Below are 11,558 nucleotides of genomic sequence, written 5' to 3' on the forward strand. Positions count from 1 at the left end.
AACTTGCATGTTCAAATAAATAATAAGTTTACTGGTATCAGTAGAATAGTAAAATATGCAACTCATATTGCAATTAGAAAAATACTAAAGACATTATTAAATGATGTAACGGTTTACTCACGCGTATTTATCGGGGTAGCCCGACTAGTTTTCGGACCCAACCGGAGTCCTTAATCATGAGCAGACGCGGCGGAATCGCGAGTCGATCTCACATGATTAAGGACTCCGGTTGGGTCCGAAACTAGTCAGGTTACCCCGATAAATACGCGTGAGTAAACCGTTACATCATTTAATAATGAATCATTCTCACAACAGTTACTATCAAAATATACTTAAGACATGTTTCTCGGTGAGCAAGGTAGTATGCAGCTTCCCTTCCTACCTATCCTAGTAGTTTGCAATACTCAATATTTCTTTACATATCTCTAAATGTAAAGAAATATTGAGTATGCCCAATTTTAAGGTACTTAAAATTCAAAATTAAGAAATTATAAGGCATTTTACTTCAGGTTAAATATTTTTTGGAGGTCAACATGACAGGTATTACCTTTTGTTTTATTAAATGGTTTAAGTAGGTAGTTGTATCATAAAGACAATTTAACACTGTTATATGAGAAAACAAATGTATATAAAAAGTCATAGTAAATTCAATGCTATTGGCTAAGAGCTAAGGTTCAAGGTTCTATAAACATGATACTCTGTGCACTTTGTACTACACATTGGTTGCTTGTTCCCTTCAACTAGATAATAGGCTAATGGTTCATTGATTCATTCAAGCTTCCCTCTTGTCAGTTATAATACTAACAGAGAGCAATGTTTCTTTTAATGTCTAAACAGTAACAAACATTGCTTTTCTTGAATAAAAATAAACATATAAACTGCCATATTTGACTCTTTTTTTTTTAATGAATGGTTTAATTCTTTTTTTTTAACTAAGTATTAATTTCTATATATCCTTCTTTCAGAATAAGATTTTATCGATGCATATTATTGGAACCTGTCATCAAGAGCCACACAACAATAATTGTGTTTTCAACTGTTAGTTCAGTAAGTAATTATTTTGTAGAAATTTAAGAGTGAATATAAAGTAGATTTTAATAATAGGGCGTTGCGAGATTATAGATGCGCTGTAAGACAAATAGCAAAGCGCGAAATTAGCGCAAAAAAGTAGACGAGAGAATAACGACACTGGTCAGAATTGTTAACACGCAATAAAAACTAGGTAAATTTAGAGGTAGCCAAACCAGTAGTAAGTTATATTACTGCTTGGATTAAATTCGGCTTTATTATTAAAGTATTCGTAAGATTTAACTTACCGGATTTCAGCATATTTTGAAACGCCTCTTTTGCTGATAAACATTCGGGATGCCTGTCTAGTGGCTGTGATAACTCTTGCGTATACGTAAAATAACTTCTGCTATTCTTTGCACTACTTACAGCGGCACTTATTAAACCGAAATGACGACTAGAAACACTGGGTATGATTTTACCGAGCTTAGACATTTTCGGAAAGGATTTTTTATTAAATATTTAAACAACCTACAACCAACTATTTCTAGAGGGCGAGATTATTTATAGTCCTAAAAAATTTTAAACAACGTCCGATGCCAACCAACTCAATAAATTAAATTAAATCGGAACCGCAGCACCCAAACAAACGTCAGATATTGAACGTAAACGTCACACCCTGTTCTGGTTGCGGCCACAGATTATTAAAAGAGAGAACCCTTGAAGATAAAATGTATAAAGTCTAACAATGTTATCTAAGAAAAGTATATTTGCTAATCAAGAACAATATTTAAATATTACTCCAAAATCTTAAATGCTAACATTTTAGATGTAAACATTTATGGAAGTCTGTGAGTCTTATTAATAAGACGTTGCGTTCCTGCGTTCGCCCAAGATGCATTCCTCGTTACGCATCACTGGTGGTACCGCGACATATTTTTCCCTACCACAACTTGGCTACTTATAGCTTTAATTAAAATAACATATGTCATGTGACAACACAAGAACTTATGATATTATTAAATAAATTTTGAGCACGCTTGACAACATCTCTATCCAATCGAGTTTTTATAGTAGTATAAACTTAAGTGAGTTTTGATGGTTGTACCCACACCAAAGACAAAATGGACGACATTAAAAATAAATCTGTGAAGAAGTTGCCATTAAGAAAGATTTTCCTTAAAATGTAGGAACCAAAGCAAAAATTAGAGGTGTTACGTAACCCAACGTGAAATGTTTATCTTTAAGGGCTTGACATTAACTTCATTCAGTATTTAGCTGAGATGATAATATGCTAAGTGTATTTTTCACTGAGAAATTGCTTGACAGAGATATACTTGTCTATAATATAAGACTGGCCTGTTGGTCTAGTGGTTAGTGGCCCTGACTGCTATACCGGAGGTCGTGGGTTCGATTCCCACCCAGGACAAACGTTTGTGTGATGACCTCGATCATTTGTTCTGTGTCTGGCTGAAATTTATCTATAATATGTTTGTATTTAGAAATATATAGGTACGTTTATCAGATATCTAGTAGGTGCTCATAATACAAGCTTTGCTTAGTTTGAGACTAAATGACTATTATATTTGTTACCCAAATAATAATGCTCGCAAAATAAAAATTACTGAGAAAAACCTAGTAGTAATAACCGGCTGAATTGTAGACCTCCTTTATTATTTGGGGGTCATAAAGATTTATCACTTAAATTAACATATTTTCTTCTTCTAAAGGCATCTCTTAGGATAAGGTATTTTTTTTTAATTAACTTTTGAGGTTTACATAAAATTTATTCCTATATATAATAAAACTCCTAAGGAAAAACAATAATAAACAGTCAATTTAAGTCATAGAGTTATATTAAACATTAATTTATTATGTTTCTATGTCAATGATTTAAGTTAACTCATTTCAATACTTACTTTTGCAGACAGTGACTAATCGAATAAAAGTTACATTTTTACTTAAATGAATCAAAAACATTGTTTTAGTTTTTTTACCATCTATACAATTAGAAAATAAAATAATATTTTAAATAGGTGTCATATAACTGTGCGTTCATTTTGTATAAACTTATATATTTTATTATAAAGCATGGTAAAAAGAAGAAATAAGTATTTTAGGGGTAATTTTTAAAAATTTAATCGATTTTAAGGGAAATATGGCTACCATAGAGCAACTCTTGCCTTGTGATAGGTCACGTGACGGCACGTGAAGTAACATAGACAATACATCCATTCGTCAGTTTTCGGGCGAGGAGGCAGCGCAGTTTGCTGTTTTATTGAGCTGACTGCCTAAAAGTGAAAACTGTAAAATGGCTACAACGGCTGCAACCCTTACGTCTCAACAGGCGGCAAAGCAGCATGTCTTGGCAGTATCCCGGGACTTTATATCCCAGCCCCGTCTGAGTAAGTACCCTAAATTTTCGTTCATCTATTTCGGCTAACGTCACATCACTTGTCAATGAAAATATCGATTTTGCACTTGCGTTTCCATGTTACGCCTATGTATTATTGTCTTTCAGCCCTTATTTACAATAACAAGGGAAGTAATTTCGTTTCTTTTATGAAAATTCGGACTTCAAAGTTCCGATATGGCCAATCCTTGAGTTAGGTTTCGTTAATTGGGAAACTAAATTCCTTTTATCTTAGGATGTGTAAGGCCTATATGAGCGTATTATAGCTAGTCTTGTATATAGTGATCTATATAACGTTGAATGAGTGGTTAATTCGTAATACAATATTGTCACAAGTATGTACCTCAGTGATCACCTGATCGAAGCCTTGTTTCGTGATGTCACGTATTTCGTGTATATTTCAGTCTATGAACATTATCTTTAAGTTAACTATCCTAACTAAACAGGATGTTGACCGATTCCATTCCATTTTAATCATCTTTTCCTAAAATCAGATAATTTTTCCCTTTCAATCTTATGCTTAATTCTAATTGGAAAATGTTTATTTCAAGAAATCTTTTAACAAAGTTACGTTTACTGATAAGAGCAATTATGTGATCATGTGAATTAGATTAAATCTCCAAGAGTTACGAATTTTCTTAGACTTATGTTTTGCATGTACATCATATGATGTTTAACATCTCTGCAATTTTCTTCCTTTATGTCAATAACAGGATCTGTATAAATCCCTTTAAACAGCTACTCATAAAAAAAAATATGAAAAAAGAACTAAATCATCCAGCCCATTGTGTGAAAATAGGTCAATAATGAGAGACTTCCTCTATGGTCTTCATGTTAATCAATATTGTGATGTTGCATAAAGAATTTAAACCAACCATAGTATAGATCTTCTTATTTCTTTGAGATGTCTCTGAATATCTAAACTTGTAGAAGATAAGGCCTCCATAGCAACCAATCAGCTGACTAGGGTAAAATAAGAAATGTACTTCAAATAATTATGTAACTGTACTGTTTATTAGTGTAGTTTAGTTTACTTTAGATGCATGTGTTTTTCAGGAGTTAGTTAAGTTACTCTATTTAAAAAGAAATAGATGAAGTGCAATACTTTAACTGAGTGGTTGCTACTTCTCAGGGCTCGGACTTACAACTATTATTTTTCTGGTATAATGTTTGTCCAACCTGCTGAAAACTAAGACTATCTAAACTCCAAGTTTAGAGTAACTGCATGGCAGCAAACAAATAATTGACGACGGTGAAAAAGCTTTGGATTTTGCTTTATACATATAACTGTAAATGATCAAGGCCATATACTGATTTACATTAAAACGACTAGGTAACCGAGTAGGTACAATGTCGCGGCAGTCGTACGCCACGGCAGACCTCACATTATGAACTCCGTGACACACAGTAGATAATATTTATGAGTTCCTTGTCAAATGTTGATACATATTGTGAAGCAGATTCATGAGGCACCTACTTTTACACTCATTATTTACAAACACAAGGGGAACTGGTCGCGTAATGTAAGATGAGGCATAATAATTACACTACTCATGCAAGACCCTCAGGTACCTACTCATGACAATTTGTTATAAGAACCTACATAGTTACTTAATGGAATCGATACCCATCCTACTAATAGATATTATAAACCCTGTCCTAGTAATCCTACTTCCTACTAAAAGGCGAAAGTTTAATTTTTATGGATATTGGTTCCTACACAGTTACTTTATAACCAGGATTAACACAAAGGATAGCTATTATATTATCCCGATTTTATACATGTAGCGGGCGGACCCGCGAACAACTACTAGTTAGTCTCATAGCGCGTAATCTGTTGCTAGGCCACACTAAAAACGGACCGACTACTTGTAGTGTTAAAGGAGGTCGCACGCGACCCCCCATAACCCGCGGCCTGTTCGATCGTTACATCATCTCCTACTTCCTACCCACTCCTGAGGCTTTCAAAGCAGTGTTTGTTGAGACAACTGGTAGGAAGGTTAGTAACTCCGTACTTACATTGAGCGACTGCCTGATATGAGTGATCTGACGTCTACAGCCCATAAGTACGCTAACGCTGAATAAAGCTTATGGATTGCTCTCAGTGACACAGTAACCAATAGGATAGGATTTTTGGATTGGTCATAAAAAAAATTGCGTTACGGTATTTTGATGTCTTACAGAATCTGCAACAAATTTTGCTGGATATTTTGTTATTCTCTCTCTTTTGTCATTACACCTTCATAAAGTAGCAAACATCCGTCTGTAAAATTGAAAACGGTTAATTAGTCGCCCTCAACCGGTAACCGACCTCTGTGCCCTCTGCCCACATTCATATTTTATTTAAGTACTAGCATACAAACTTTCAAATATCCTCTCAAACATTCGCGTTTATAATAAAGATCCCCTCCTCCGCTACCCTCCCCTGCAATGAAATAAAAAATAATAGTTCAAAAAACTAAAAAAACGACTCACGTAGCAACTCACGTAAAATAAACTTTGTTTTCTTCAAAATCTTGAGAATTTTGCATTTGCTATCTGAAGACTTAAAAAAACTGTCTTGTAGTTGTATTTTTTATTCAGACACTTTGTATCTACATATTTGTTTTTTAAATACCTTTATAAATAGCTGACGACAAACGACATAGTGGAGTTAGCGCGATAAAGCAAAGTGTGACGGTGATGAGTTGCAGGTGAAGCGCGTGAGCGTGGGCGGGCGACTGGTGCCGTTCTTCAAGTGTGTCTGCGTGTACTTCGTGGCGCTGGGCGCAGGGGGCGCGGGGGGCGCGGGCGAGGGGGGCGCGCCCTCCCCCGGCGCTGTGGCCGCCAAGTGCGCGCCCGTGCTGTGCCTGCTGCTGGCCGTGCTGTTGCCGCAGTCCGCGCCGCACAAGTCAGTGCCACAGATTAGATAGCGCCGCTATCACTACACACTGTTATCTGTCAACACGATACCGCCGACAGCCCCGAGGTCTATCGTGTCGTTGTTGTCCTAGGGCATGTCGCACGGTCACATCAATGACAAATAATACGCTTTAAGTATTAACAAATTGACACTTTTCATATTTTCTTAAGCATTTCTCCTACACAATAATTGGAAATTCAGTACGGGACAGTACTCTCAAGATCAATGCAATGAAATAATGAATATCCAATTATTGTGTTGGCATAATGCTTAAGAGAATAGGAATAATTTCAAATTTAATACAATTGCCATTTATTCATCGGCCATTGTAAATAGCAGATTTGGGGCCCAGGTTCTCATTCAATGACTTGTTTGTGCGGGTAACCGAAATACTCCGGAAGTACCTACTAACTAATTTTCCGATTAAATTCGATCCAATTGAATAGCTATCAGTTTAGATTTTTTTTATCATTTAATTTGCAACTCCTCTTTACCACTTTTTTTTCGGTACTACGTTTGAGACCCGTGCAGGAAAAGTGTAATTCATATACATATAATATATTCTTCTTCTGTGGTTGACACTATTACCATAACTTTTATTTTTGAGAATTGAATGAATTAACTTCTGGCCAATACTGGGGATTAATACTTCTTGTAACTGTACTTATTGTTATAGTTCGTTTTTTTATCGACTGTTACGGTATAATGAGATTGTGAAAAATGCGAGGCCTGCAGTGAGTGTGTGGTGTTGTGTCAGGAGCGTGTACGCGCACCGCGTCGCGGCGGGGCTGGCGCTGTCGGCGCTGGGCGACGCGCTGCTGCTGTGGCCGCAGCACTTCGTGGCGGGCATGGCGGCCTTCGCGGGAGCGCACGGCGCCTACATCGCGGCGTTCGGCTGGGCGCGGCGCGCGGCGGGCGCGGGGCTGGCGCTGCTGCTGGCGGCGCTGCTGTTCGCGCGCGCGCTGCGGCCGCCGCCCGCGCTGGCCGCGCTGGTGCCGCTGTACGCGCTGCTGCTGGCCGCCATGGCGTGGCGCGGCGCGGCGCGCGGCGGGGCGGCGGCGGCGGGCGCGCTGCTGTTCCTGCTCTCCGACGCCATCTTGGGCTACGGGCTGTTCGGCGCGGGCGGCGCGCTGCCGGGCCAGCAGGTGCTCGTCATGTCCACCTACTACCTCGGCCAGCTGTTCATCGCGCTGAGCGCGCTCAGGCCGCCGCCCGCGCCCGCCGCGCCCCTCGCCAAGGCGGCCTAGTGCGCGCCGCCTGACTATGATTAGGATACCTGTTCCGAGACTGAGTCTCTCCTTCTTCCGTATACATATAGTTAGTGTAGATACTTGTGTGCTGGTCATACTCATGTGATCTGTTATATTTTATAAGAGCGTTTACACTGAGCGCGGGTCTGCCGCCGCAGCACATGTTAAACATGGTGGGCACAACCAGACTGTGATATGTTAAGGATGTCTTCAAGGTTTTAGAAATCAAGTAGTTCGTTTAGGTCTAGTTATTATTATTACATGTTAATGACAACGGCTCAGGTAGTGCGCGCCCCGAGCCACTCTCAAGTCATACGCACCACCTAATAAGTACCGTAAGTAGCTCCCACAATCCACGTTACATTCGTTTAATAGATACCTTAAAAATACGAGGTATCGTCAAGCATTACATTATAATCATCAGATAAATACCACCGTACGAAGTCTCTGCTACAGTAGCGGAGACGCGCCGTGCTGTGGACCGGTGCACACATTCGTACTAATTACCCTGCGTATTTTATAGTCTCTCTAGTCGTGTCGGGTCATCATCATCATCAGCCCCTATTCATCCACTGTTGGACATAGACCTCCCCAATTCCACGCCATCGAGATCTATCTTGGGCCGCCCGCATCCAGTGTCGGGTCATATCTCCTTATTACCAACAGAATCCGTAACTCTCCCCTACTACCCGTACCTCTTTTACTGAGGCTTAGCTGCGGCCGTCTGTTTATCCGTTCTTTCGCTACCAAGCTGTAGTCTTATATATCGTGTCATCTCACGCGGATAATATTCATCTGCTGCGGCTACACTAATAATACTTTGGAAATAAGATTAACACAGAGAGGGCTTTTATTAATGCATTTATTAATATGATGACTTTGTCTCTGGATGCTGGATATTTATAGATACTGCTTCACGTGTGAAATAGACTAAAGATGCAAAGTGAAAACTTCCATTGCCTACCTCATTTCAGCGCGGTTCATTGATAAAACACAATATCATCTGCTACGTATTACAAAAATTGCTCACAAAAATATCTAGTAAGTAGTTGTTGTTCTCATTTCGAATTGTCGTCGGCTATTAAAGTGTTCGCTAGTACGAAGACTGATCCTCGTTTATTGATATAGCTCCGTATGTATAGTTTTGTTCGTGTCTGTACAGCTTACAGTAGCTGTTAGTGTTCGGTAACGGCGTCTGATTGCTCCAGTTGAGTAACTTAGTAGGTGTACTGCATTCATTAAAGGAGGCACTTGTTATGTACGTATTTGTAGTCAGAACCGCACTAGCCGCGGGAAATAGATAGCTGCTCTCATAAGAATGCATTTAAACAGTCGTTATATGTACTTCAGCTTGCACTAACAAGCAAAACAAATCTGCTCGTAGTCGCCAACATTACGTGCCACGATTAGGTACTTGATATTCAGTCATATAATTTATTTTCGTATTAAAGACAAAGGGAAAGCATTTACATCCAAAAATGTACTAAGTTTTAAATTGATTCTATAAAATATGTTACGAAATAAAGAGCATTAGTTTATTATGTACCTATACTACCTATCTAGTTGAGGCGCCTGTATACCGCCGTATATCGAGGGATCTGTGTCGGCGCGCTCGCGTGTCTACTTTATAACCCATCATGTCACTATTCAAAATAGAAAGTGGTTTTATGTAAATTAGTATAATATTTTATTGAACGTTATATCGTTGTAGTCGGTTATACATAAGTAATGTATTGTATTTGTAGAGTGAATATTAAACTATTCCAAATCATACGCGAGCTTCAATGTACAACCTTATAATAAAAATGACGCAAGCGAAATAAGTATTACAAAAATATTTATTATATAATATTTGCAGATAAACTTAATTATTTAGAATAACTTAACAACACGGTGTAGAGTGATGAGGGCGGTCACTCGCGGCGCAGGTTGTCGAGGCGCGCCTGCAGCTCGGCGTCGGCGTCGGGCGCCGCGCCCCCCCCCGAGCCGCCCGCCAGCGCCACCGGCGCCGCCGCCGCCGCGCCGCGCCCTGCAACACACGCGCGTCAGCCGGCCCGCCTGGCGCCCCCCCCCCCCACCCCGCCCCACACCCCGCACTCACCCGACACGGCCAGCGAGCCCGTGGCCTGCGGCAGCCCCGACAGCGTGTCGTTCAGCTGCAGCCCCAGCTCGTCCAGGATCTGCGACACCACCGCGTCGCTGGACATACAAGCCGCACACTTAGTACACACGCTCACACTCACCAACACGCTGTGTAGAGTGAGCGGGACAGCAGTATTACCTCTCCTCCTCGTCGTCGTCCGCCTCCATAGCCTCGTCGATAGAGTCGCTCATCATCTCCTCCTTCATGTCCATAATCTCTGATTGCTTTTCAAACTCCTGTAAACCGATTAATGTGTTTTAATTATTGAAAGAAACATGAAGACAATATAAAATTCACAACTTTTAAGATGTCCTATTAAACCTCATCAACTACTGGGTGCAAGAGTCCTGGTAAGGCGCGGGTGCTGCTAGTTACCTGTAATATCTTCTGTATCTGCGGCATGTTGAGCTGTCTGTTCATGGTGGCCATGGCGCGTGTGACGCCGCGCATTGCCTGCGCCATCGTGTTCTGTGACTTCAGAGTCTGGATCTTGAGGGACACGGCCTGGATGTTGGCCTTCATTAGCATGAACTTCCTCACGTAGCGACGGGTACGCACCAGGTCTTTTGCCATTATCTTGACCGCATCCTACAGAATATTGATCAAAGCCAAAATAAAAGTTTTTAATTCCAGTGTGTAGAAAAGCACTTTTGTGATCCACAAATGCTTGTTCTGAGGCTGGGCTCAGTGGGCTCTGTGTGCATGTGACTTGCAAGTGCAAGCAAATATTGATTTTTTTTTATTACATATACCTAATGGCTTTTAGGAACAACATTAGACTGTATATTCCACTATAATACATAGATTTGACAAATTTTAACTACAAAAAATACTCATAACTGAAATATACTCAGTTTTGTAAATAACAGTGTAATCTGTTAAGTAGGTACACTGCACTGAGAAATGCCTGTATGACCTAGTATTCAACTTATCAACACCAACCATCTGTCCTTCTTTTGCCAGTTTCTTGATATCAGCGATGACTTTCTTCTCCTGCTGCTCCATCTTCATGCGCTCCCGGTCCAGGTCCCTCATGGCCTTGTTCAGCGCACGCTGGTTTTTGCGTAACATCTCCTCCGGAGTCATCCGGTGACCAAATAACCACTCCATTTTGAATGTCTTTTGGTCTTTTTTTCCCTCTAACTGAAACATTGTGGTGTAAAGGTAGTATTATATTTCATTTATTAGTCAAAAATTAAAAAATAACATTGTACTGGAGTAAAGTAAAAAAAAATGATAATTTTGAGACATAAGCAAAAATAGTAAATATTACGTAGAGTTCACCTTTTCAGTAAGTAATTAGCTGTGCTAGGGGGCCTAGCTCTTCATAGTAACTTTAAAATATTATAATAAAAATAGAACTAGTGCGATAAAGTTTATACAAATTTATAATGCAAGTAATAAACAAACGCTTGCTTACCTGACTAAACTAATAAAGAGGAATATGTTGATAGAGCTGTCTATTAATTAAACCACTGCTTAAAGTATTTGGAGAGATGATTCACCATTCCTACTGCATCAGTCACTTTGGCTGTGGTAGTAGACTAATAATTGTAATGCCATCAAATTTAATCAAAGGGTTTGTGTGTTATTGTAAAATTAAATAATATAATATGATAAAATACATCCACTATTAGAAAATTAGAAAATTTTATAGCAGACAAACAAAAGGCAAATGTCACAATTCACATCCATATCTTGTCATCTGTCAAAATGACAATTACGCCTCCTGTCATTGTCGAGTCTTACAAACACAGAGAGACGTAAAATCACAGACACACATAAGTTAGGTAACGTACGTGTCATTCACAAAGACAATTCAGACTTTAGGGCTTCTCCTAG

At 39.5% G+C, this 11,558-nt stretch overlaps 2 protein-coding genes across 3 annotated transcripts; one reads left to right on the plus strand and one right to left on the minus strand.

The window, feature by feature from the left end:
• Positions 1 to 6,114: 6,114 nt before the first annotated feature.
• LOC113500329 (lysoplasmalogenase-like) lies at positions 6,115 to 9,344 on the plus strand (the record flags this gene model as incomplete). The annotated part of the gene is given in 2 exon segments (XM_026881080.1): positions 6,115 to 6,311; positions 7,081 to 9,344. Coding segments are annotated over 2 exon segments (687 nt in total), but the record flags the coding sequence as incomplete, so codon positions are not given.
• A 49-nt stretch (positions 9,345 to 9,393) lies between these two features.
• On the minus strand, positions 9,394 to 11,423 carry LOC113500328 (charged multivesicular body protein 2a). Of its 2 annotated transcripts, none has more exons than XM_026881077.1 (6): positions 11,137 to 11,271; positions 10,659 to 10,859; positions 10,092 to 10,304; positions 9,855 to 9,952; positions 9,675 to 9,772; positions 9,394 to 9,602 (listed from the first exon to the last, which is right to left on the minus strand). In XM_026881077.1, exons 2-6 carry the CDS (start codon positions 10,824 to 10,826, stop codon positions 9,487 to 9,489), a joined length of 693 nt encoding a protein of 230 aa, XP_026736878.1. In that variant the 5' UTR covers positions 10,827 to 10,859; positions 11,137 to 11,271; the 3' UTR covers positions 9,394 to 9,486. The 2 variants fall into 2 exon arrangements, with proteins under 2 accessions (XP_026736878.1, XP_026736880.1); XM_026881079.1 differs by having other exon boundaries at positions 9,487 to 9,602; positions 10,659 to 10,855; positions 11,137 to 11,423.
• Positions 11,424 to 11,558: the final 135 nt, after the last annotated feature.

Source organism: Trichoplusia ni, chromosome 13 (assembly GCF_003590095.1).
Source record: "Trichoplusia ni isolate ovarian cell line Hi5 chromosome 13, tn1, whole genome shotgun sequence".
Classification (NCBI taxonomy): domain Eukaryota; kingdom Metazoa; phylum Arthropoda; class Insecta; order Lepidoptera; family Noctuidae; genus Trichoplusia; species Trichoplusia ni.

Bases quoted from the DNA above. Each gene is read 5' to 3' on its own strand.
- LOC113500328 (XM_026881077.1), bottom strand. From the start codon at position 10,826: ATGGAGTGGTTATTTGGTCACCGGATGACTCCGGAGGAGATGTTACGC. The intron at 9,773-9,854 runs GTAATACTGCTG...TTGTATGTCCAG, and splicing joins GACGACGACGAGGAGGAGAG to CGACGCGGTGGTGTCGCAGA. The intron at 9,603-9,674 runs GTGAGTGCGGGG...CGTGTGTTGCAG, and splicing joins GGGCTCGCTGGCCGTGTCGG to GGCGCGGCGCGGCGGCGGCG.